The 26,818-nt window shown below is 32.8% G+C and overlaps 2 protein-coding genes across 3 annotated transcripts; both read right to left on the reverse strand.

The window, feature by feature from the left end:
- Positions 1-181: 181 nt before the first annotated feature.
- Positions 182-20,506, reverse strand: LOC110099109. Its single transcript, XM_020826156.1, has 6 exons — positions 20,501-20,506; positions 10,846-10,851; positions 1,166-1,300; positions 982-1,076; positions 659-907; positions 182-560 (listed from the first exon to the last, which is right to left on the reverse strand). Exons 3-6 carry the CDS (start codon positions 1,290-1,292, stop codon positions 402-404), a joined length of 630 nt encoding a protein of 209 aa, XP_020681815.1. The 5' UTR covers positions 1,293-1,300; positions 10,846-10,851; positions 20,501-20,506; the 3' UTR covers positions 182-401.
- Positions 6,621-20,813, reverse strand: LOC110099108 (DDB1- and CUL4-associated factor 8). 2 transcript variants are annotated; one of them, XM_028693388.1, is made up of 5 exons: positions 20,435-20,813; positions 11,065-11,216; positions 10,806-10,949; positions 9,974-10,714; positions 6,621-7,038 (listed from the first exon to the last, which is right to left on the reverse strand). In XM_028693388.1, exons 2-5 carry the CDS (start codon positions 11,200-11,202, stop codon positions 6,793-6,795), a joined length of 1,269 nt encoding a protein of 422 aa, XP_028549221.1. In that variant the 5' UTR covers positions 11,203-11,216; positions 20,435-20,813; the 3' UTR covers positions 6,621-6,792. The 2 variants fall into 2 exon arrangements, with proteins under 2 accessions (XP_028549221.1, XP_020681814.1); XM_020826155.2 differs by having other exon boundaries at positions 11,065-11,316.
- Positions 20,814-26,818: the final 6,005 nt, after the last annotated feature.

Here is a 26,818-nt window from a genome sequence, read left to right on the forward strand (position 1 = left end):
TGACTCACCAAGGAAATCATCAGCACTTTAAGCAGAATTTGTGGATATCTATATCCATAAACATTATTTAAAACAGGAACTACAGGAACTAGAGCACCCCGCCAGTTCAGCAATTCATAGATGGATCAGTGAAGACATAAAAAACAATCAACCAAGTGCGGCAGAGCTTAGAAAGCACACATTACACAGAACACTATAGAATTTAATTTCCAGAAAAGGTAAATTAAGGCTTAGACATAGAAAAACTAGTGTCATACTGAAAATTCACATCTTTGAAATAGAACAGCTATATACAAATGTTAACTGATAAATCTAAGATTATACTAACTATAGTATTCGCATTTACATAAGCTTCTTGTTACTGACCAGCCTAGAGATCCCTCAAAGCGAATACATTCCACTCACATAATGGGGAAGATATTCCAGTCATCATCGTCTCCATCAAGAAAATTGAAGCTCACATCCCCTTTGTAACGGAAAGTTGGGTTCACATAGCACTTCATCTCATGGAACAGATTCAGATTATCCACCAGCTTGTGGAAGATATTGCAGCCGCAACACTATCCTCAGTCACACAACCAAATAGTTAGAAAGAAAAAGATTAACTGCAAAACCGATCAAAGTTTTCCATCAAACAATTATCCATCCCATTTGATACCTGGACGAAGACAGTTCCGTCGGTGTACGCATGAGGATTGATGGCGCGCGTAGTTCTCTGACCACAAACGTTACACGTAAAGGCGACGCGCATCCGCCGCCGAGGAGATTTCGTAAAGAGAGACCACGGAAACGTTGAGACAGTCCGAGCGCCGAAATCCGGCTCAGGTGCAGCCGGGCCTTCCATTCCGGAGCCCGTAGTCCAACCTCTTCCAACCGCCGCGCTCAGAACCAGACCCATCGCTTCATCCTGAAACGAATCCATATATTCCTCTAAAAAATCATCAGATCTAACGAAAACTGATTGGTTAATGTATATAATACCTTGGGAAGACGAAAAAGAGAACCATGGTTCTTGGGCAAAGGGACGAGGGCCGTATCCTCGTTGTCGGCATGGAAATCATGTCCATCTTCTCCATCTGGACAGAGTTTGGCAAAATAATCAGTTAAATCTTGTGATCAAGTTAAAAAACCAAAAAAGGAGAGACAATAGAAAAGTGGAAGGTACTCTTGGATGAGATTCGGAGAGGGGGAACGCGTATGGATAAGCTCGTTCTCTTTGGGGTGAAGACGGAGAGAGGAGCGAACGAGGATGAAGAGCAGGAGATTCTTGCTGAACTAACAAGTGACTCCATAGATGGCCGACGGAAGGAAGTCAAGGGACAGAAGCCAAGGAGCTCTCAATTGACAGAGGAAAATCAGGACCAACTTCTCGCAATGAAGTATAGGCAACTTATTACTATTTCCTATGTGCTAAATATTTAAATTATTAATTTATTTTTCATTATTTTTATATTTTTATTGTAAATATATCTTCATTATTTTCATTATTTATTTAGATACCATATAATTCCTATATATTTATATATTTCATCAAAAATTAATATGATATATTTTTTTTTTTTGCCATCTTCTCTTGTTTGTATATAGTCAAATTTGTAATATAATATTCAATAAAGATAATATATAATATTTTATTTATTTTAGTAGGATATATATAAGCTTTGAGCCTCTATCTAATGCTCCTCTTCAATAGCATATACCTTCAATCCTCTAGATACAACTATGACCCTATTCTCTTTTCACTACTTTGATAACCTTTCCCTTTATTATTTGCATCGAATCCATCATAAGAATAACTCCTATTTCTCTCAATTAGCCACTAATCTCTCTTTGATCATTGTCATCCAAGGTGCACTGTCATCGTCGTACATTACTAATAATTGATCAAGACATCCGTGACTCCATTGGCTAGATGATCAATTGCATGGTGTTGCCAGTCTCCATCTATGTGTGTCTGGTCTCTAATCATTTCATGTCACCATCTTCAATTGATTTGGCCTCTTTTAGTCACCATCATAACCCTAATTTATCTTAAATCCCCTTTTGATTACCCTGATAAAAAAAATGTTTTAGCCTCAACTACGTCAAAATTTTCATGACCCTTGTCAACGTTGCCTCCTTTTCTCAAAAGCTTGCATGCACATCTACGCCTCTTCATCATAGCCTTCACAGATGGTTATATCTTAAATCCTCTTCTTATTACTAGTTCTTCTTTTTCTCTTATTGACTAGATTAGTGGTTGCTTTTCTTTTTTTTTTCAAGTCGACGTGTCGCCCGTTTATTTTCAGAAAGGTAATATATTATAATTTATATATTATCATACATGCTAAATATTCTAGTAGTGATCTATAATAGTTATTATTATAATATATCATTATTATTGAGAATATTTCCTTATGTTTCCTTTTATTATTATCTTATCATATCAATATATAGTCAAGTTGTACTAAAATAATCAATAAAGAAAACATGTAGTCATTTATTTGTTTCCACATAACTATCCATATAATTCATTTTCAACTAGGATTTGTGAACAAATTTTAAATAGAAATTTTTATTATTGATAAAAAAATTATGTATTTTATTGTAAAGAATTAGTTTTATAAAGCAAAAAAAGAGAAAATATACTCTTCTATAACTTAAGGTCATGCATAATTATGTTCTTTTTTAAAAAATTAAAAATAATTTCGTCGTATAAGAGAGATTTTAATCGAGATAATTATTAATATTCAAATACATATAATTAGAGGAGTAAATTAAATATATATGAAAACACATGATTTTTTATGTGAAACCTAAAAAAGAAAGGACATAAGCAATTGACATATGAAATAATGTCCACTACAATGTAGTCATTTGTTACAATGAATTACCCTTCCACAAATTTGAAGATGTTATTATTAAGGCTTCGTTTGAGACAATTTTTTTGCTGCTTTTAAAACAATTTTTTAGTATAAATATTTTTTAAATTAGAAATTTTTGTACTACAAACCCGTTTTAGTAAGCAGTAAGAAAAATGTCCCAAACGAAGGCTACATGTGATGTAACATACTAGAAAGCTGTTTTAAAAAGTATTAAGAAAGCTGTCTCAAACGAAGCCTAATAAACTCCCTGTAATTTGACCATTTTGTTAATAATAATGATTTTAATTCAAAAAACTTATGAAGAATAAATCATATAAAAATTGTTGAATGCATTTTGTTAATAATAATGATTTTAATAAATCCCTTTGTGAGATATGCCGCAATAGAATTAGCTTTTGGAAACTATAGCCATAGTTGATAATTTTGTTTGGTCCATTGCATGATTGTAATAGTTATTGGTCGCATTAAATGTTTGACCAACTATGAAGAAGCATTCAATTACATATAAAAGAATGTGAATATTTTAGTTATCTAAAATTCAAACATGATTACATAGTTGATTCAACTCATAAATAAGCATAAAATTAAGTAAAGTGTTGCAGAGATGAGGATGTTCAGATGGATAAGTGACATTACATCTAAAGATAGAATAAGAAATGAAAATATACGTAAAAAAGTTTGAATAGCTCTAACAATAGATAAAATAAGATAAGAGTCGTCTTAGATGGTTTGGTAGCATAAAACGTCGACCTCATGATAATCCTGTTAGGACTTAGGAGAGTACATGTACTACATCCGACCTATGTTAAGAAAAGTAGATGTAAATCTAATGAGAATGGGTTAGAAAATATTAAAAATAATTAGTTTTTATTAGATTTAAATGAGAATTTTACTATTAATATGATAAAATTGAGAAAGAAGTATTCATCTTCGTCACGTCACACAATGGTTTAAGAGGGGGGTAGGGGAATTGCTTAAAACCCTTATAATAAAGAGAGTAAAAATAAATTGAGGGAGACAAATTACTCAAAGAATATATAACAAAGAGTAAAAATTGCCCCCAACCCTCCAAAGCTCAAGGGGGATCCACCCCTGAGTGGTTTAAAGGCTTGTTTTCGTTGCTACTGTTATTGTTGTTGAGTTGATTTAAACAAAATAATTATATTTTGATTTTGTTAGTTTATAATTACTCACTCAAATTTGTTTGCGTCTTTTTTAAAGCACAATTAAAAAAAAATAATTTTGACTTAGAAAATTAATATTAAAATATTTGCAACACCAATCACAATACACTTTAATTCAAATAAAAAATAATAATAATATTTTCAAAATTTGAAACTATGTTACCAATTAGCCCCTCTCTCCCTTATCATGTGGTTCATATTAATTGATTAAACAATTAGTAAGTACCACATGCTATTTTGGCTTTATTGTGGGTGGTGAAAGAACATCCCCTTCTCCTCTTTGTTCATACAAATAAAATGAACAAAATTTTTAATATTTTTTTTCAATATTAAATGAACTAGATTATATAATATTGACCCTTTCTTCTGTTCTTTATTTATTTATTTTTAAAAAGAAGAGGCCGTTCACGCAATTTTAAAACTACTGAGATTTAAAAAAAAATTATGTTATATGTACCTTATTATAATTCATATCATAATAAATTTAAAAATGATTATTTTATCTTAAAATTAATATTTTACATAAAAATTATATTAAATTAATTTTTAAAATAATTTTAATCAAATTAATTCTAATACAAATCATAGATATATATATATATCTATCAGGATCATATTGCTATATATTTCTAGGATCTTTTTTTGAAACATAGGTCAATTAAGAAAAGGGAAACTCACATACACATCACATATGTAAACATTGACAGCTAACACATCAAGATAAGCTAACTTTCTATAGAAATTATTTTGTGCGGAGTCTGGACGGGAAGAACCGTTCGGACATGTAAGTGCAGTGTGTATCAAATTTTTATACACAATATATACACGCTCACAGTCCGAACAATTTTTTTTGTCCAAATTCCGTACAGATTAATTTCTCGTCTTTCTAGTATCTCAAAGCAAAAGCACTCTTGCCATCTTATAACAATTGGAAGCCTACTTTCCCAAAATGCATAGACATCAGAACTAAGAACAGCAAAATATTTCATAAAATACATAGAACTAAAATAGTAAAACTATAAAAGAAATTCCAAAGAAATGATGCTACAAAACTCATTTCAACAAACTATAAAAGAAATAAATATATAACCGTTATATTGTAAACACTTCCACAAACCCAATAGCACAAACGGCATTCAAACGCAATTATAAACTTTCTCAAATATCAGAGTTCAGCATTTGATGAGGTAAAAGTATTGCATGAAAATATTTGATTATATTTTGACAAAAAATTTAAGGGTAGATATTAAAATTTTAATATATTTTAAAATTAATACTATATTTTATATTTATTTTAAGATAAATATAATAACATTTAAAAATAAAATATTAATCATTTTCATTAATATGCAGTTCTATGCGCATTTCAAAAGATGACCAAACAGACAACTAAGTTCATGACCCCACATCACTGAAGAATATTAAAAAGAGAATTTCTACATAATTTAGTTGGCCTATTTTTCAAACAAAAAACATTCAACTAATATATCAACTTTTTATCTTAAATTTCACAAAAAAGAGAGAAATAGGAAGCAAAATTTCATGAAATTACAAAATGATTTAAGGTCAGTTAGGGATAGCTGTAATTTTTTATAAAAGTGATTATAACATTATTATGAAGAAAATAACTTTCTTGAAAGCTATTATAAAAAACCTCTTATTAAAAAAAAAATTTGTTAAAGCACTAAAAAATAATGATCAAATAAAATTGATGTTTTTGATATGAAAAATAAAACAGTAAAAAAATTATATCAAACAAAGCCTTAGTCATGCTTTAGACATATAAAATTACCACAAAAATAATCTAGCTATTAACATAAATAATTTATTAATTTTATAATGCTGAGTACAAAAATCAAATGAATTTCTCAATGCATGAATAAAAAATGTAAAATACTTCCAATGAACATATTAAAAATTTTGTACAAATAACACTTCTAATGAGGGCAATAGAAGACATTTATTCATTTCATAAAATTAAATCATCAATTAAAAGCAACAACATCAAAAATAAAATTTAAATGCAAGTTGAAAACATAATTTGATTGATATGATTGATGTGATTAATGATAGTCTATTTAGGCTTACTTTGAAATAATTGTTTAATTGCTTTATAAAGTAATTTTTTTTAATATAAGAATTTCTTGAATTAAATTTTTTTATTAAAATATTATTTTAAAAAATAGTAAAAAAATTTGGGAGAGAGAAAGATATAAGATATATTGCAAATAATAAAATGTTACACTTTAGTTTTATTTTAGTAAGATATAGAAAAGAGTATAACCTAACTAATATTCAAATATATCATAAATTTATTTGATTTATCAAGTTCTTAATACAATAGATTTAAATCAATCAACAATAGTTATAATTTATGTCCAGCCAGCTTAGTCTAAATTATGACAATGAACATCTAAATATCCCAATCTCAAAATAACCGATTAACATACCAAATCAAAATTTCTTCTAATAATTAAAATATTATAAAATAACACAAGAAAATCATAAACCAAACAAACCCTAAAAAATTAAAAATCTATATGATAAATACTAAAAATAGATGAAAAGATCATTTTCAGCAGCAAGATGATAAATATGATAAATATATGTATATAGTGGGAGTAAAGAAATCACACGAATATCAAGTATTTTAAGTGTCACCCAGCAGAACTAAAACATATATACACAGAGAAAATCATTTCAGGTAAGTGAAAATTTCAGAATTCTGATGAGAACTAACCATCTCAGCTGACTGAGCAATCACCAGGATTCTCAGCTGACTCGCCGCCTCCGCCGCCGCCACCACCGTCATCATCTGTTGAATCATCAACACCCCTTATTCTCATCAAAAGGTCCAACAAATCACCATTAACGACCAAGCTTTCACCGCCATCAGCTGAGGCAGAATGCTGAAACGTTATGATCTGTGACATTAGATCTATAGGGAGACCTAAGCGGCAGAGCCTGTTCCTCCTCTTGGGCTGTTTAATCTGAAGCAAAATCATGTAATACTATCAGAATAAAAAGACTGGAACTGCTTTGTTGATATTTTCTTTCTTTTCTTCTTCTTCTTCTTTTTTTTGTTATGCTTGTTGTATTTTTTCAGTTTTAGTTTGGATTTAAAGTGTTTCATTTCTGCATATGTTTCTTGATTAGAAGAGTAGTTGTTCCGGAAAAAATTTAAGATAAATATTAATATGTTTTTATAAATTCGGTAGATATCAATATTTTTATTTTATTTTTCCAGTAGACATCACTACTTGTTTTCATAAACGAGGGGGGAAAAAGCCCCATCAAACTGATAGGAAGGGCTCGTAGAAATTCAGTAGTCCTTGGGCTGAAATTTAATTTCAGCAGCCCCAAACACAAACCACAAGAATAATTAATAGGAATAAACAGAGAATAAACATTTTTAATTGATGATATTAGGAAGAAAATAAATAAGATATAATGAATCTTCAATTGGAGAGGAAAATTCAGCTCTCCAAAATCCCTAGCTGTCGTTGTGTTTGAATTTGTTGGGTTTCAAGGCTGCAATTTCCGACCGGCTGGGTTGGTTTCCAGTACCTGTTATTTTTTGTGTAACAAAGGGCTGCTTATGCTTCTGTTCTTCTTTTACTGTGATGCTATTTTTATCTCTGTGCAATACCTATAATATTTTGAGGCTTGTGGTTTTGCTTTCCTTGGTTCTGGTTGGCCCTATTGTTTATGCTTGGGTTGCTTTTTGGCCGGGCTGTAATTCTGTTATTACTTGTGGCTTGGCTCTTCCATTGTGCGGAGATAATCACTTTGTGAGTTTTTTGTTTACTGCTTATTTAAAGGTCATTACTGATGTATTTTTGGATTTTAACTTCCTCATTCTGATTTTTGTCATGAGTTCAAACCTTGCAGGTGGCTTGGCCTGCATGAATATCTTAAGTTTCTGCAGGTTTAAGGTTTGGATTATATATTTCTTTTCTCCTAAGCATTTTTTGCAGATCTGCCTTTTCATGCAATGTGAGCTTCAACTTTTGGGGAAGTTTGTGCTGAGACAGCCATTCTTTTGATCTTCGTGTTTTTTTGTAATTGTGCTTAGTAGGGATCTAAGGCTTTTAGGTTTTCTTTTGCTTGTTTTTTTAGCCCTTTTAAGGACTATGCAATTTTTTTCTTAATTAACGCATATGCTCCTCCGTGGGTCCCCTCACCAAAACAAAAAACAAAAGCATACAATAAAAGAAAACATCCAATAATAATAATAATAATAAAGCATACAATAATTTCCCTAATCCCCAAACAACCTCCCTATCTTTCCCTCCTAGCCAGTCCCCTTCTCCTATTCAAAATTGTCCTTGGGCCCCACCCCAAGGATCGAGCAATCAGCCAAGGCGGCTCTGTTCTGCCTCAAACAGGCAGACTATTCCACCTCCAAAAAGCTAGAGCCGGTTCAGGAAGGATAGGTCTAACACAAACATCTCTATTATCAAAGCCCTTCTAAGAGAACCCATACATGCAGATCGAAGGATTTTATTTACTGGTGCTTAAACTAAAGAGAAATACTATACTCCTTACAAAATTCTATACAAAACTCATAACACTTCCCATAATCTCAAATAAAAGTGGATGCCGCTCTTCCAAACTTGATTTATCCATCAATGTACATAGGCTTTTTTCCCCCCAATAATGTAACATTGCTCTTACCTAAAATATTGCAACCAATAATCAAAGAAAATATTGTGTTCCATATGTGGGACATTTTTCTACCGCATGACAAAAAGAAAATGAATACATCACATGCTACACAACATTTAAAATCCGAACATAATTTAGACGTGACATTTAAAATGCACATATAAGTACATATGTTTGAAAATAAAGAAATCACTTCATTCGCAAATTGCAGTATCAAAAGACCTTAAAATCAATGTTATATAAAGTGTCATGTGATTCTACCAATTTATGATCCTAACCAATCAATTTTAGAAAACAAGCCCAACCATTTATTTACTTTCATCAAAATTAAATCCTCATATTTGAATTTTAAGGATTGCATAGATTTTTAAGTGTTAGAATTCAAAGTATAAATTGCTTTATGAATGTATTATATAAGTAGATTATGCAAGTATGAAGTATGCCAAAAATCATAAAAACAATAAGAGTTAATCCTAATTTTAAATAGTGACCCCCTTGGATAATTGTCATAACTCTTCATTTAGAGTTGCATTGTATCTAGAAATCTCTGCAGAGCCTATATATTCCCATAAGATAGTTTTGGAATGATAAGCCAAGCTATTTGAGTTCTCCTCCAAATAAGAGTATGATCATAAGTCTCATTATCTATATCTATATCTATACTACTATAAAAAAAGAGGTGTGTTCAATCAATGATTCTTACGGTCAACTTTAGAAAATAATCCCTACCATTTATTGACTTTCATCAAAATTAAATCATCATATTTAAGTTCTAAGCATCGGGCATAATTCCAAGTGTTAGAATGCAAAGTATAAATTTCTTCTATGAATTTATTATAAGTATAACATGCAAGTATGAAGTATGTAAAAAATCCAAAAAATACAAAGAATTAATCCCAATTTTATGCTAATCCCCAAACAGCCTCCCTATCTTTCCCACTTGATGAAGCTTGGTACTACTTTCAAAAAGTATCACCTTAACGCAATTGAAATAAATACAAAGTAAAGTGCTCAAGGATATGCAATACTAAAAAGAAAGTCACGAAAAACAAAAAGATATTAAGACTATAAAATAGTTTTAAACATGAACAAAAAGATCAGAAGAACCCATAAAGTTGCACAAAATGTTAAAGCAATAACAAAGTTAGCATTTAATCTACCCGCCAAATAAAATAAAATCAAACTGATATGAAGATCATGTTAATAATTTATGCTAGATAGCACAAAACAAATTGAGAGGTTTATAGAAAATCATACCTCATCAATGTTCACAGGTGGTGCTAATTCCGTAGCACTAGGTGTCCAAATCTTAATGTCACTCTCAATTCCACTACTTGCAAACATTGGAGCACAAGGGTGAGGTTCGATACAATTAACTATATCTTTGTCACCTTCCATCACTCGCAAGAGTTCTCCACCTCGTTTCCTCCAAATAAAGATGCGACCACAATCTGACCCACTGATAACATATTCACAGTGGGGACCAAAAAAGCTCACACCTTTCACTGTATCACAGTTCCGGTGTCCCTTATAAGCCTGTGGCCCAGGCATTTCTTTGGAATTTGAAGTGGATGATGATGAAGCTGAACTTAGCCCACCTCCACTATCCCTATTCACAGCATATTCCCTGGCTTGGTTGATTGAATTGAACCCAAGTCCATCATACTTTGAGAAGAGATAGATTAGCTCATTATTATATGATGCTAGCAGCTCACTCTGGTCTGAGAAAGCCAAACCTGTTATCCCAACACGCAAGTCACCAATCAGATGCGGAGGACAGAAGCAGTCGGTGGATTCACAGTTACTTGAGCCATCCCATTTGTTCTTTCGAATGTCATATATTCTAGCAAATTCATCAGATCCTGCAATCGCAAAAAGGTTGGGATTCCGTGGATCTATTGCAATGGCATTTAGACTAACAGTGCGCATGTAATCAGATTTGTCATGAAAAGATTTGCAAATGAAGAGCTTTGTTGCAGATTTTGTTCTCAAATCGAACTGCCAAAAATGAGATTGAATCAGTATCAAATAGCAAAGACAGATAAACTGCAAATGGCATTTTTTCTTTCTTTCTTTTTGAATTACTCACATGCTGAACAAGACCATCTTCACCGCAGCTATAAAAAATATGTGAGCTTCCAGGCTCAATGGCCAGCCTATGAGCCCTACCTTCATGCTGCCCTAACAATGTAGTGGCAACCTTTCCACCATCTAGGATCTGGGTATGCCTCACCTGGAGGAATAATAAAATGGGTGTTTCTCATGTATTCGAACTGCAGATCATCAGGAAAATTAACACCTTGACAGTGCATTTGGATTATTTGTGTGAAAAAAGGAGAACTATATACCTCCCCATCTGCGGCACATGAGACGATGATCCGATCATCAGTGTAGGGCATAAATTTTGCCTGAAAAACATTGTTACCATGGCCTGAGTGAAATGATAATTTAACAGTCCCAGAATCCCAATGCCACACCATTATCATTCTGTCATCAGAACCTGAGACAAGAAGGTCACCAGAAGTGTTGAAACTTATTGTGTTCACACAGCCCCGGTGTTTATCTAGCTTCTTACAAATAGTAAGCCTGCGGACAAGACCCTGTAGGAATAAAAGATAGGACAAGCTCGTAGCAATGAATACACAAGAACTTCAGATAGCTCAAAGAATAATTAACAGTTAGGTAGCATCCAATTACAAGTGGCTACTCGCTAGCCAGCTAAAATATGTATAATTTAGTAGCAAACGTGGCAATTGTTTGTGGATTTGAAAAAAAAAAGATAAAATAACCTCTAAGCTGAAATTACAACCGAATAAAGCCCAATTTGAAAAGCTAAATCACAGATGCTAGAATGTTTCTTACTGAAAAAATAAACAGAAACATGCAAATTTCCGTTGCTAAATATTTATGATTTTTTATGATTTTAAGAAATCTCTCGAAAGTTGAAAAAAAAAATACAAGTACCTCCTTACTATACTTTTCTAAAAATCTAAAAATCATGAAATTGAAAACAGTAAAGAGCCCAAAAATTTATATAGATCGGAAAATTAAATTTCTTCTTACTACATAAACCAGTTTATGTATTAAACATCAATTTCAGAGTTGTACCAGAGTTGACAGCATCCAAATACATGACATGCAGATCTACCAAATGAAACTTCTATTGCACTCTTAAAGCAAGCATATGGTCAAAAACATTGAAGAGATAAACAGACAATGTGAAATTGTGGATTTGATGTTGGACGTGTCCTTGGTCATGTTGCTTCCAGCAGATCCGGCTATTGCGGATTGCGGAGGGATGGGAAGATCAATGTTGGTTCTTGGATGAGGGGGAGATTGGAGAAAGAGTGTGGTTCCGAGTTCTAATTGTCATAGACAAAATGGTGTTGATGCCGGTAAGTGCAGAAGGCATGAAAGAACAAGATTTAACACTAGTTACGCATGATCGTTTAAGCTTCACGGCATGGCTACTCCAATTATCAAGCAAATGATCTCATGAAAGCACCAATGATGAGAACATGATCTCATTTTGAATATTTAGAGCTTTCACTACACACAAAAAAAAAAGAATAAATAGAGTAAACCGAAGAAAATGGAAATATTCATTCTTTCATTCATTTTATCTCCATCTTCTTCCCTAATGGGTCATATTTATAAAATGCAAAATTCCTATATTAACGCAACTCTATTAGCCCGTTTCTAACTAACTAAACAATTACAACCTGTTGTTGAGGGTTTATATCAGCAACATAGCATCCCTCTTAACAAACCAAACTAGCTGCAAAAATATCCAAATAAAATTGTTTCTAAAAAATATATTAGAAGTAACAACTTGGATCAAAAACATTATTTCATCACTATAAACTAGGATATAGATTAACAAAGATGAAGCTAATTTAAGCACAATTGACAAGGACTAGCTTAAGTGGAGCGATGCTTTGCATCATGAGCCAAGCTTTCATGACAATAAAAATCTCACTGGAAAATATTTCAAAGCCTAAAATCCTTGAATTCTTCACCAAAAAAGTAAGGCATGCCAATAATTTGCAGAATAACTCTTACGAAATTAATTAAAAGTACTTAACATCTACTAAGATGAGCCACTTCATTTTAATTGTTTACAATATAGAGTGAGGTACTTGTAAACCCCAAATACAATCTCAGAATCCATAGAAATCCATTGTAATGCATACACTAATAAAAAAAAGAAGCAATAAGAACAATAATGATCATGGTATATGCAATGTCGCAAGAATTTACCCAGGTAATGCAATGGGTAAACCTCTGTAAACTTCAGCAATAATGATCATGGTGATACGTGTAGCATGAGAATTTTGCATGAGCAGCAATGGAGACTTATTTGAGAATGTTCTACCTGGGAAAATTTTGAAGAGAAACCCTAGCCTTCACCTACCTCTCCAAGAGTCTCTACTCCCTTTCCTCCGGCTCTATCAGAGGATCTCCTTTTCTCCTAATGAAATTACCTCCACCGCCGTCTTCAGCATTGGAAAGCCCCTTCAATAAACATCTTCCAGCATCGCAATCCTTATGTCTAGTACGCTATCTCACCAGGATTTTCCACCACTCAATCAACAATTCACAAATGTTCCTCTTGGAACTATGGAACTAGTAACCCTTCAACCTCTAACACCCCACCAACAAAACCTAACATTTTCGTAAACCTAAACTAGATAAACCTTCTATCCAAGAAATCCCTACAACAAATAAGAATTAAAAAAAATAAAAAGAAATCCCTACAACAAAAGATTTTCCAGGAAGTTTCACTCCTTCCCAAGTTAAATTCATTCATTTTTTGAACCAAGAAGTTGAAGACGGTTCGTAGAAGTGGGAACTCTCCTTGGTCGGCTATTCAATCGATAAACATCTCTTCTATGAAGCTCTTCTTACAACCATTAAAAGGACATGGAGGCTTAAAGGTCCTCTCAATCTTTCATTTTTGAATGATGGATTTTTCCTTTTTCCTGTTTTACTCATCGGACGACTATGAAATGGCCCGGTTGAGTGGCCCTTGGTTCTTTTTTGAGAAGCCATTCTTTCTAAAAAAAATGATCTTCGAATTTTAAGCCTAAAAGAGAGGATTTAACTTCAATTTTTCTTTGGATAATTATGGATTTGGCTTTTAGCTGTCGGAACCCTTTGAGGATATCTAAAATAACTAGTGCTATTGTGATGCGAGCAAAAATTTGCAAAAGGACCCAAATTTTTGCAAGCAAAAAATAGACCTTCCTAGGTAATAGAAAATACACAAAATACCCAAAAGACACAAAATACGACAATTGAACAAAAAAAAACTTCAATTTATAATATAAAAGACTTACAAACTTTTGACGCTTACAAACGATAAAATAAAGACACAACGACTTTCTTAAAACTGCTTGCCAAATGTTGAGAAGAAGGATACAAGTGAGGTGGATACTTGCGGGAAGAAGAATGAGATTAGAAGCCAAGACGAAGTATAGCTTGCAAGCTATAGAGAGGAGAAGAGGAAGAGGTGGCATAGCTCGCAAGCTATCCAAGAAAAGAAGAAAAACCTCTCAGGTTTTTATCCAAAAATTTCATTTTTATCCATCCTCTTTTGACCCCCCTTGCCTACATCAAATTCTCCTCCGATTGAAAATGTTCATCTCCCGATGAGGTTGCTTTAGATTTCATCTAAGGAGGCAACGAAGGAGCCTCAAGCTCTTGAATTTGGGCTTCATACTTCTTCAAAATCTTCTCACGTTCTTGCTTGAGTTGGTCTTGTAACAGTTTCTTTTTCTTCTCGAATTTCTCTGAACACGTATGCAATTTCATTTGTAATTTGTATAGTTCATTCCGCAAATGATCTATTGAACTTCCTTCCGTTGGAATCCACCTGTCCTTTGGGACAGGGACTTCAAGATCTTCTCGATTGCATTCTTCCACAACGGGCTCAATTTTTTTGTGATTTTCCATTTTTTAAACACTTGAAAAAAGACACGAAACAACCTAGGAAGACACACACCTAGGCTCTGATACCAATTTTTTGCTCACAAAAATTTGGGAGATGGGGTGGATACTTGCGGGAAGAAGAATGAGGTTAAAAGACTAGACGAAGTAGAGGAGTAACTCGCAAGTTATCCCAAGATAGAGAGGAAGAAGTGGAACAAGCTCTCAAGCTTTTCCAACAAAAACCATAAGTTTTTCCATTCCAAAAATTGCATTTTTTCCAACCTTTTCAAGCCTCAAATCATCTCTAATTTATAGGCAAAAGGAAGAAGCTAAACAGTCATAGCACCTTCAACCAAATCCAATCAGATTTAGGAAAATGAAAGGCCAAAAGACACCATAACATCACATAAAAATGCATAGCAAAACAAGAAGAAACAGCTACGGGAAACCCAGCCAAAAGCCACGGGAAGCCCAGCCAACAAGGGACCCGAAGAGCCAACACAAGAAACAGGGCAGAACTTCACGGGAAAACAGCCAGGAAACAAAACCGGTAAACAAAGAAGACCCAACGGGCTGCAAGGAATAGAACCGACAAACAGGGAATCCAAACAGGCAGCCAGTCAACAGAGAGCAAACGGCACAATAAAGGAAATGAAATGCACTTAGGAAATAGCAACAGCTAGGAGAAAATCGAGAACAACAAGCAGCCCAAGGCCTTAATTCCATGGAAGAAATCAAAGAGACACAAGAAGGGGAAGAGACATGAGTGGGGAAACCAAAGAGTCTTTAGAGAGGGGAGTAAAGGAGGGGGAATGAATCTAATTAATTGTATTAATGAGCTGATAAAGTAGTAGAAGAGCATTAATGAGCTAAAAACTAAGTAGAACCCAATTTATTTAGCTCAAAACCAAGCAGCCAAAGCCTAATCCGAGAGCAGCCATGGCCCACACCAAGAGGCAGAAAACAGTCCAAAGCTTGCCTACATCAATTCTCCTCCTGTTGAAAGAATTCATCTCCCGATGATTTGTCTTTAGATTTATTCTGAGGAGGCAACGAAGGTGTCTCAAGCTCTTGAATTTTTGCAGCATACCTTTTCAAGACCTCATCTCGCTCTCGCTTGAATTGTTCTTGTAACAGTTTCTTTTTCTTCTCGAATTTCTCTGAACACATATGCACTTTCATTTGTAATTTGTATAGTTCATTCTGCAGAGGATCTGTTGAACTTCCTTCCGTCGGAATCCACCTGTCCATTGGGACAGGGACTTCAAGATCTTCTGGATTGCATTCTTCCACAACGGACTCAATGTTTTTGTGATCTTCCATTTTTTAAACACTTAAAAAAAGACACGAAATAACCTAGGAAGACACACACCTAGGCTCTGATACCAATTTGATGCAAGCAAAAATTTGGGAAAGGACCCAAATTTTTGCGAGCAAAAAACAAACCTTCCTAGGTAATAGAAAATACACGAAATACCCAAAAGACACAAAATACGACAATTTAACAAAAAAACAACAACTTCACTTTATAATATAAAAGACTTACAAACTTTTGACGCTTATAAACGACAAAATAAAGATACAACGACTTTCCTAAAACTGCTTGCCAAATGTTGAGAAGAAGGATACAAGTGAGGTGGATATTTGCGGGAAGAAGAATGAGATTAGAAGCCAAGACGAAGTATAGCTCGCAAGTTATAGAGAGGAGAAGAGGAAGAGGTGGCATAGCTCGCAAGCTATCCAAGAAAAGAAGAAAAACCTCTCAGGTTTTTATCCAAAAATTTCATTTTTATCCATCCTCTTTTGACCCCCCCCCCCCCCCCCCCTACCTACATCATATTGGCTATTCGCTGACCACTAAAAAACTAGAAAAAAAGCAAAGCAAGCCTTCCATATGGGATAACCATTTATCAGGAGGCAAGGAGCAAATTCTGAGAATACTTTATGAATAAAACCCCACTCTTTGTTTGGGTTATGAATCTTTTGTTTATCCTCCGAATCTATGCCCTTTTAAACCAACACAACAAGCCAAACCTCCTCCCTGATGTCGGAGTTGAAGTAGGAATCCAAGGGTTCCTACTCTCTAATGGGAGTAAATGATTTCAGGAGTTACAAACCCTTCACAGAACACTGCAGCAAACTCATCACCCCCAAAATCTAATCATGCTACAAACAATAAATCACCAACAACTAAAAATCATGTAGATCAATAACTTATCTTAATACTCCTTAAAAGGCCTACTGCCCATTACCACATCCCCTCAAATCATGTACTATGAGCCAAACAATATACTTATTCTCAACACAAATTTAGAAATCTCATCCCAAGCAACCTCGGGCATGCAAAAAATACATTCAAATCATTATCAACCCAACATTTCAGCCACCAACAAGGCCTAGAAATTTGTCACCCATCCCACAAAATCCCAATGACAAATCCAACCTCTGCCAGGCTACAATAGGCTTGATAGATTGCTTACTTGTAAGAACTTGATTCAATCTTTTAATATTTATCTATTTGATATTCTGGAGACCAATATAAGCAATTCTCAAATTTATGACATGTGGTTTTACAAATCTCAAATGTAGTATGAATATGAAGTAAAATAATTTGTCTCGCTCTCAACCAGACAAAATTTGACTCATATGAAAGCTACTAAAATACCCTTTATTCCCGTATATATTGATAACAAAAGTATGCATGGTCAAGTCCATTGTAGCAAAAGCACATCTTTCTTTATCTCTATGATTTATGCTTCAAATCACCCTAATGAAAGAAGCAATCTTTGGTCTACAGGTAAGGATATTAGAGAAAATACTAATCAATCTTGGGCTTTAATGAAGGATTTAAATTGTTGCAGGCATATAAGTGAAAAAAATGGAGGAAATCCTATTCCTAATAACACGTACTAGGAATTCAATAATATGATTTTTGAAGCTGAGGTTGAGGACTTGGCTTCGATGGGTCTTACCTATGCTTGGTTCAAAAACAAGACTAATAATCCTATTCACGTTAAGCTTGACAGGGTCCTCGTGAATGATGCTTGGCTTGACTTATAACCTCTCACTATCTACATAGTTGAAAATTCTAGGTGCTCAAACAACTCACCCTTGATTGTTCAAACCTCCCACAAATGTAAGAAAAAGCACAAGATCCTCTACAAAAGCTATTGATCCAAACTATCACAATTCTGGGAGGATCTTAAATTTGCATTCATCATTAAAATTAGTGGAGATCCAATAACTTTCATTATTCCAAGCTTCATAAGCTCAAAGCCATCATTAAGACTAGAAATTCCTCTTCATCATCCCATATCACTTCTAACATTAGAGCTCTTGGAAATCAACAAGCTACTAGCTTTCAAATGCTCAATAATGACCTTCTTAACCAGTTTTTAATTGTTGATGCTAATTACTTGGGTGATCTCTCTCAAAATCCTATTCTAATTGGTCTTCTTGGATAATTTAAATAGATAAAACAAAGTGATTAGCTATTGATGAGGAGGATCTCAAATTTCTTTATAGTAAAAACCATAGGTGCATAAGACAAATTACTACTTATTGAGTTCTTTTTCTAATAATTGATATTACAGAAGCCTCAATTATTCATTCAGAAAGCTATTCAACAATATAAATACACATTCAATGGGTCTCACCTATGCTTGGTTCAAAAATAAGATAAATAATCCTATTCACATTAAGCTTGACAAGGTCCTCGTGAATAATGCTTGGCTCGGCGTATATCCTCTCTATCTACAAAGTGGAAAATTCTAGGTGCTCAAACCTCCCACAAATGTAAGAAAAAGCACAAGATCCTCTACAAAAACTATTGATCCAAACTACTACAATTCTGGGAGGATCTTAAATTTGCATTCAACATTAAAATTAGTGGAGATCCAATAACTTTCTTTATTCCAAGTTTCATAAGCTCAAAGCCATCAATAAGATTAGAAATTCGTCTTCATCACCCCATATCACTTCTAATATTAGAACTCTTGGAAATAAACAAGCTACTAGCTTCCAAATGCTCAATAATGACCCTCTCAGCCAGTTTTTAATTGTTAATGCTAATTACTTGGGTGAGCTCACTCAAACTCCTATTCTAATTGGTCTTCTTGGATAATTCAAATAGATAAAACAAAGTGATTAGCTACTGACGAGGAGGATCTCAAATTTCTTTATAGTAAAATAAAATGCAGTAAAAAGTAAAAACCATAGGTGCATAAGAGAAATTACTACTTATTGAGTTCTTTTTCTAATAATTGATATTACAGAAGCCTCAATTATTCATTCAGGAAGCTATTCAACATTATAAATACACAAAATATTTATGCCTAAATTTTCCTCTAATCAACCTATTATTTATTATTTAATGGTATTTAATATTAATAAACATATATTTTTTATTGTGCGCTATATTTAAAAAGACATGCGCCGCATCATATACTAGGCACCATGACTCCACAGGGATCTTTGCGCCATGGTGCACCATTTGCCACTGACAAGTATGGCGCTAGACAGCCTCTAGGAAATCAAGGGTGCCTAAAGCCAAGATCTATCATATTTATGAGGAAATGGGTAACTTTTGACCTTTACGAGTCAAGTACTTGGATTTTTCATAATATGTTCTTTAGTTATCTTCATGCTTTGATGATATATTTTGAGCATAGCAAACTTTTTGTGCAGCTCTAGTGCTTTATTGTAATCCTTTTTTAGTTTTATTTTGAGCTTGTGCCTACTGTTTGTAAGCATTATATATTTATATTTAATGGATTGGGATTTGCCCTCCATTTTCCTCCAAAAAATTGCAAAAAGTAATTATTACAATATAATGATGTCATTGCAAGCAATAAATAAAATATGCACAAGAATGACCGCCAGCAAACACTCTGAAATTAGTGTGATGTCAATGGGTTGGTGATCTGGATGGCAGAACTAGCATAAAAAAGAATAAAATTTCTAAAATTATGATGTTGCCAAATTTTTCCCGTCTGGACATGTGTTTTATGCATACTGGAGTCTGGATACTTGGATAGTTAAGTGTGGATTGGGGCCTGTGGGTGGTGTCACAATCGTTGTTCAATAAAAAAAATCAAATATGTAAGTGCCCATGTGCTGGCATTCAGACACCAACATTCACAAATACAGGCAAGACAGAAGCTAGGATTCAGAATTCAGCGCATGAAAAGGCGGGTGGTCTTACTCAAGGTACAGCAGGAAGAGATTGCTTTCGAAGCTGTGCTTGCACAAATTAATCATCAGTCAATAGATATAAAATTCAATTTGAAAGGTCCACTACTTTTGAAATCAATCCTTAATATGTGCTTAATGGGAAGAACAAAAATAGGTGCTGGTGACATAAATTACACTATGTAATGCGGTTGGGTAAAGTAATGGTTTCAAACTCTAGGGATCAATGATAAATGTGTGGATTTGTGGACCGCCAGAGCCAATAAAGAAAACTTTTATTTCTGTTTTAATCAGAAGAAACATTTTTCGTAGTTTGCACCCGCTCCATAAGAAAAACAGCCAAAAATATCATATGAAACACCACGTCTACAATCATCTAAAGGCAAATCATGGCACGGCATGAGGTCAACAACTTCTAGCGGTGGAGAAATTGGATCACCGTGGCGATCATTAAACGGACGAAGATTAAAAAATCATACATCGCGGTTAATTGGAATCAGGGAATCTCGACCAGGCCTAAATTATAAATCCATCTTCATAACTGTGTATGAACTCTAATAAAATAACTTAAGTAGCATAAAAGTCCGGGATTCAAACCTCAGAAGCCCCAAAAACATTCGCGAAGCTTCTCGGAGTGAGATTCCCAACTTCCCGCTCCAACACATCGACGACGCCACCGCCGATGAATCTTCCTCTCTTCAAACCCCTCATTGCTTCACTCTACCTGTGCAACGACCAACAAATTTCCAAGCAGAAAACAGGAGATCCTACCACTAACCCCAACGGAGCCTCAAGCCGAAGCCTCGCATCTGGATGCTTTTATGGAGACAAACCATGAGGGCAGATCAATCGACGGCGACTGCTAGGACGTGGATGAAGGGCTAGAAAATAAGGAAGCTTCGAAGTCGCTGGAAACGATTCCAAGCTTCCACACCGATCATTATTTCCCTCGGCAGCGCAAAACGCCAATCCACAGAGTTGATATAGGTACGATATGATAAATAAGGAAAAAAATATGTGAGGATATTATTACTGAAAAGTTACTAAATTTATTGTTAGATTAATATAGCACTATTAAATCTATTTATATTTATACTATACTAAAAATTAGAGAATATTTTATTTAAAATTAATTTTTATTTTATATTTACAAATATAAATCTCAACTACTCAAAATTTACATTTTTTTCATTTTTTTTTCAAGCAAAACAACGTCTAAATGCTTTTACCATTAGATATGATACATTTTGAAAAAAATTCAATTCATCAGCATAAATCTCAAGATAATATTTAAATTAAAAAAAATTTGTAGTTAAATTCACATTTATTCTAACTTTGGTTTCAACAAATTTATAGTTAATCGATAAGAAAAGCACATCGATAACACAAGTGTTCCAATAAGAATCCAAATGAGCTCAAATCAAGCACGTAAAATATATTTGTAGCTTGATGGTATTAAATTTAGGACCAAATATTCTCCAAATATGGCATACTTATAGTCAAATCAATCGAGTTAACCAGACTAAAGATTATTTCATTCTAAAATCAACAAGGGACTTAAATACTAATAAATGACCTGAATTCAAGAGAATCAATATGGTCTATTTGATCTAATATCTTGGATATTAGACAAATTTACCAAAATGTCATTCTTAAAGGGGCTATAAATAAGATCTCATTTTCAACAAGAAGATAGGTTTGAGATATGAGAGAGCTATGAAACTATATTGCATTTGCACGTGATCACTGCCTTGACCACCATTAGGGATCACCATAATTGTTGCTAGACTTTCATCATCCGGCTCTTGTTGCTTGACTATTAGCCTCTAACCCTATTGTCGGCTTTAACTATATAAGGAGCACTATTGTAGTAATCAGTTACTTATAATGATCGTAAATGATCTAGTTTAAATTATGTATTTTCTTAATTCGGTGAATGTTTCAGCATTATTTTTTGTTTGAAATTGATCCCAAGGGTTAAGTGGGTTTGGATTGGAATAAAAAGTATGTGCGTAGAAAAAAAAAAAATAAAACCCTTTTGAGTGTTGCGAGCTACATTATGGGCACAACATCGTTAGCACTTTATTTTCTGGTAGAATAAAGATGTTTCTGGGAGTGTTTGACACTATATTTTTTATATTATGAACAGAGTTTAGGATATTTTGTAAGCGTTACGGCACTGGGCCTTCAAGCACCACAACACTATGTTTTGAATTTTTATATAAATATCAAATTTCTCTAGAACAAAAATATCTAAAATTAGTTTCACTATCGAATCAAATAGCTTGAGAGAGAGAAAGATAGAGGGAAAGGAGGAGGATTTTAGAGAAAAAAAAGTCTATTTTGAAGGTATTCATGTTGTTTTCAATGGTCAGGCTACTTGGGAAAGCTGTTTGGATTGAGGTATGTTAGATTTATCCTATCTTTATTTTTAATAATATGAGTTTATATAAAGTTTTGGCTTTTTACTTGAATTGACGTCACAAAATTGAGATAACTTGATATCTAGGAATTAATCACTGTGTAACTTCTAGTATGTTTTTGTTATCATTATTATGCACATTTTAACATATTTCTTTTTAATTTTTATTAAGTATTTATGATTATACAAAGTTTTGAGTACTTTGATGTGTGTACAAATTCTAATAAAAGTTACCATAGAAGGATAAAAGCTTTAAAATATTGATGTGAATATTATATGTGAATAGCTTTATGATTGATAATTATTAAAGTGTGTGTATAAATTTACCTTGAAGTTCTGACTGCTTTGTCATAAATATGAATGTTTGATTATGTTTACATAATTTGAATGTACTTATATTTTTGTGATTACATGATTGAATTGTGTGAAAGAATAAAATGTTGATAAGGGCTTGATATTAAACGAATGAGTGGCGGTATGCGCTGGAAGTCATAATGGACAAATAATATGTGTCATGCACTGTGTTATAAAGGCCTGATACTGATGTGCTATACACATAGAGTCATAAATTTGCTTTTTGTATCAGTGAAATGTTTGGGAGATATAAAGGCCTGAGGGGAGACTGGTGTGATGTGATTGAAGATTGATGAAAAGTGTTCATTTTTATTATCTTTAAATGTGAGTTATTTTTGTTGTCTGATTGACTAGTTATGTTGATACTGAATTGAGAATAGCTAAGCATTTGATATATGAGACATTATAGTAACATTATTTTGAACCTATTTTTGAGAATTTTTGTATGGATAGTATGTTTTAATTTTTATATCATGATATAATAATATATTTATTTATTATTAAGAATTTGGGTAGGTTTTGTCTAGCTTATTGAGTTATGGTTTGGTCATAATTAAATGCTCTTTCCGCATGTGTTAATTTCAGGGTAGGGAAAAAATAAAGGGGCATATTGAATAGAAAGAGGTTGAAGATTTCTAGTGTTAAGTATTTTTTTTTACAATTAGATTTTTTTTATAATCACGTTGTATTTTGATGATTATATAATCATTTTGCATCATGATTATTGTATATGTAGATATTTTGACCGTATAGCTTTTTGGAGATGATTGAAAATACTTATGAGTTATTTTCTGCATTTAAATTGACATTTAGTGGCTTTATATTTTTGTTCATAAATGAAATGAAAAGAAATTCTTTTCAAATAGATATTGGAAATCATCTTGTCGTGATTCGATACATCGTAATTATTTAATATAAGGGTTATGTCGGGTTGGGTCATGATAAATTGTATGCATGCATACACTCAATTTCTATAATATTTACAACATAAATAAATAATAAGTAATCTTAACTATAAATAATCACATATTCTTTAATTATGAGAAGTGGAGGATTATTGTATCTCCTAATATATAATGTATTATTAAGATTGGGCTAGACCATATGGTTTTACCCTATAACACCTTCAAGATCAGTATACAGTTCAACATATTCTGACTCAATCTAAAAAAGGCTATCCACTGAATTTATGCATTTAGAACTATTATGCATGTGTCTGAGTATATTTTGTGTGCATGTGTTTCAAAGTCGATCCCATAGGTCTATTTGCATGTTCCATAATTTAGAATTTTTTCTCTAGAGGAGCCATGACATTAGGGTAAGCGGTGCTTCGACACTAAGTTCTCTAGAATTTTGAAAAAAAAAAATTCAATGTAGCGGTGCTAGGAGTGGTAGTGCAGTTCTGTGGGCTCCTTGAGGGAGTGTCGTGGCTAGCGTTGTTGGGAATCGTGATGCTGACAAAAATTTAATAATAAAATTTCTAAATATTTAGGTATTTTTATGTAAAGTTTGTCAAGTTGTAGAGATCATAGTTCTAAATATTTGTCAAGTTGTAGAGAGCTAGCGTAGTTCTAAATATTTAGGTATTTTTATGTAAAATTTTGTCAAGTATTTTTGAAACATTGATTTTCTAAAACTGTAAAAAAAATATTCAGGCACTGAAAAAATAGTAATGTAGAACAATTAACCTCTGAAATGTAGTTTTTCATTATCTTTAATAATTGGTAGAACTTTGAGTTAGTAAATTTTTGCTACATTATATTAGATTTGATTGCTAAAATATTGTCCGTAAGGTATATCTATTAAATTATGTAAATAGTTTAATTTATGTTTACCTATACATTTGTGCATCTCTGAATGATATTCTATTGTATATGAGAAGTTCCAGGGAGTTCTATTATATATCGGTAGAGTTATGTTACAAAAATTTTGAATGTGGTGAGAACACTAGTAGTCCTGAGGGTCAGAAGTTCTGAAAGGAGTGTATAATGATCTAACGTTTTCAACGGGAGATATAAGGGATATAAGGGATGGAGTTCTGTTACTTTCTATTATGCACAATGCATTTATTCATAGTATGTTTAGTTCATTGGGCTCTAAAATTTTTAACTCATTTAGTTATCTACAAAAACTTATATTATTCAAACATAATTTTGAAGCACATTCATTATTAGGATTGGAACAACTATTTTACTCTAAGTCATTGGTTTTATAATTATTAAGAATTAATATGAGGGAAAATATAATATGATGATCTATGTTAGCACAATTTGTGTTTCTGCATTTAATTGTTTGGCCAGGATAGGGGTAAAAGGTCGGTTGAGTAAATAAGATTGATTTTCTAAGTATGGTTGGTATATAGGTACCATTTTTTTTTTTAAGATTTTTTTTTTAATAGTTCTTACATTTACGTATTTCTTGTCTTATGTCTGTTTGTTTTTAAAAATTGTTATAGCAAAAAATATGTATTGTATAATCTCATAGATAAATATAATAGATAAATATAAAGGAAGAAATTTCTTTTTTGGATTACAAATTTATGTAAAGTGCGAGAAGTATAAGCTCATGTGCATGGGTGGAGGGAGGGGGAGCACGTACCCCCCCCCTCCTCCCAAAAAAAAATGCATTATGGTAGAATCCCTTATGAGATTTCATTTTATTTATTACATATTTTTTTGCATTTCAAGTCTTCAATCCAACTTCTAACCGGACCATGCAATGCTAAAAAGAAAAAAATTACCCATTATGGTAAAACCCTTTGTCAGCTTTCTTTTTATTTATTACAAGCTTTTTCCATTTCAAGTCTTCAATCCACCTTCTACCCGGACCATGCAATGCTTCAGCTGTAGAGAGAGAAGACTAATGGGGTAATATTGAAAGAGAGAGGGAGGAATGACTTTCCTGTGGACGGATTGACAAAAAAAAAAATTCAATGTAGCGGTGCTAGGAGTGGTAGTGCAGTTCTATGGGCTCCTTGAGGGAGTGTCGTGGCTAGCATTGTTGGGAACCGTGATGCTGACAAAATTTTAATAATAAAATTTCTAAATATTTAGGTATTTTTATGTAAAGTTTGTCAAGTTGTAGAGAGCATAGTTCTAATTATTTGTCAAGTTGTAGAGAACGTAGTTCTAAATATTTAGGTACTTTTATGTAAAATTTCTATCAAGTATTTTTGAAACATTGATTTTCTAAAACACAGTAAAAAAAAATATCCAAGCACTGAAAAAATAGTAATGTAGAACAATTAACCCCTGAAATGTAGTTTTGCATGATCATTGATAATTTGGTAGAACTTTGAGTTAGAAAATTTTTGCTACATTATATTGGATTTAATTGCTAAAATATATATTGTCCCTAAATAGTTTAATTTATTTTTACCTATACATTTGTGCATCTATGAATTATATTATGTTGTATATGAGGAGTTTGAGGGAGTTCTATTATATATCCGTAGAGTTATGTTACAAAAATTTTGAATGTGGTGAGAACACTAGTAGTTCTGAGGGTCAGAAGTTCTTAAAGGAATGTATAATGATCTAAAGTTTTGAATGGGAGATATAATGGATGGAGTTCTGTTACTTTCTATTCTGCACAGTGCATTTATTCATATTATGTTTAGCATACTTTACTTTATGTTTAGTTCATAGTGCTTTGAATTTTTTAACTTATTTAGTTATCTACAAAACCTTATATTATTCTAACAAAATTTTGAAGCACATTCATTATTAGGATTGGAACAACTATTTTACTCTAAGTCATTGGTTTTATAATTATTAAAAATTAATTTGAGGGAAAATATAATATGATGAGCTGTGTTAGCACATGTTGTGTTTTGCATTTAATTGTTTGGACAGGATAGGGGTAAAAGGTCGGTTGAGTAAATAAGATTGATTTCTAAGTATGGTTGGTGTATAGGTAGCATTTCTATTTTTTTTTAGATTATTTTTTTTTAACAGTCCTTACATTTACGTATTTCTTGCCTTATGTCAGTTTGTTTTTAGGAATTGTTATAGCAAAAAATCTGTATTGTATAATTTCATAGATAAATATAAAGGAAGAAATTTCTTTTTAATTTGGATGACCAATTTTTGTAATTCTTTCTTTTAAAATTATTTACTAATCCATAGAAGCCATCAAAATATTTTTTTGGACACATGAAAAACATAAATGGTTTGTTTTTCCCTTTGCTCCTCTCTCCCCCCCCC

Source organism: Dendrobium catenatum, unplaced genomic scaffold (genome assembly GCF_001605985.2).
Source record: "Dendrobium catenatum unplaced genomic scaffold, ASM160598v2 fragScaff_scaffold_264, whole genome shotgun sequence".
In the NCBI taxonomy this organism is placed as follows: domain Eukaryota; kingdom Viridiplantae; phylum Streptophyta; class Magnoliopsida; order Asparagales; family Orchidaceae; genus Dendrobium; species Dendrobium catenatum.

Excerpts from the sequence above, each read along its gene's own strand:
- LOC110099108 (XM_020826155.2), bottom strand. The coding sequence starts at position 20,548 with ATGAGGGGTTTGAAGAGAGGAAGATTCATCGGCGGTGGCGTCGTCGAT. Across the intron at positions 10,950-11,064 it reads CATGTGCCGCAGATGGGGAG|GTGAGGCATACCCAGATCCT; the intron begins GTATATAGTTCT and ends TTATTCCTCCAG. Across the intron at positions 7,039-9,973 it reads CACCTGTGAACATTGATGAG|ATTAAACAGCCCAAGAGGAG; the intron begins GTATGATTTTCT and ends ATTTTGCTTCAG.
- LOC110099109 (XM_020826156.1), bottom strand. The coding sequence starts at position 1,292 with ATGGAGTCACTTGTTAGTTCAGCAAGAATCTCCTGCTCTTCATCCTCG. Across the intron at positions 908-981 it reads CTCTTTTTCGTCTTCCCAAG|GATGAAGCGATGGGTCTGGT; the intron begins GTATTATATACA and ends GATTCGTTTCAG. Across the intron at positions 561-658 it reads ACGGAACTGTCTTCGTCCAG|TGTTGCGGCTGCAATATCTT; the intron begins GTATCAAATGGG and ends GACTGAGGATAG.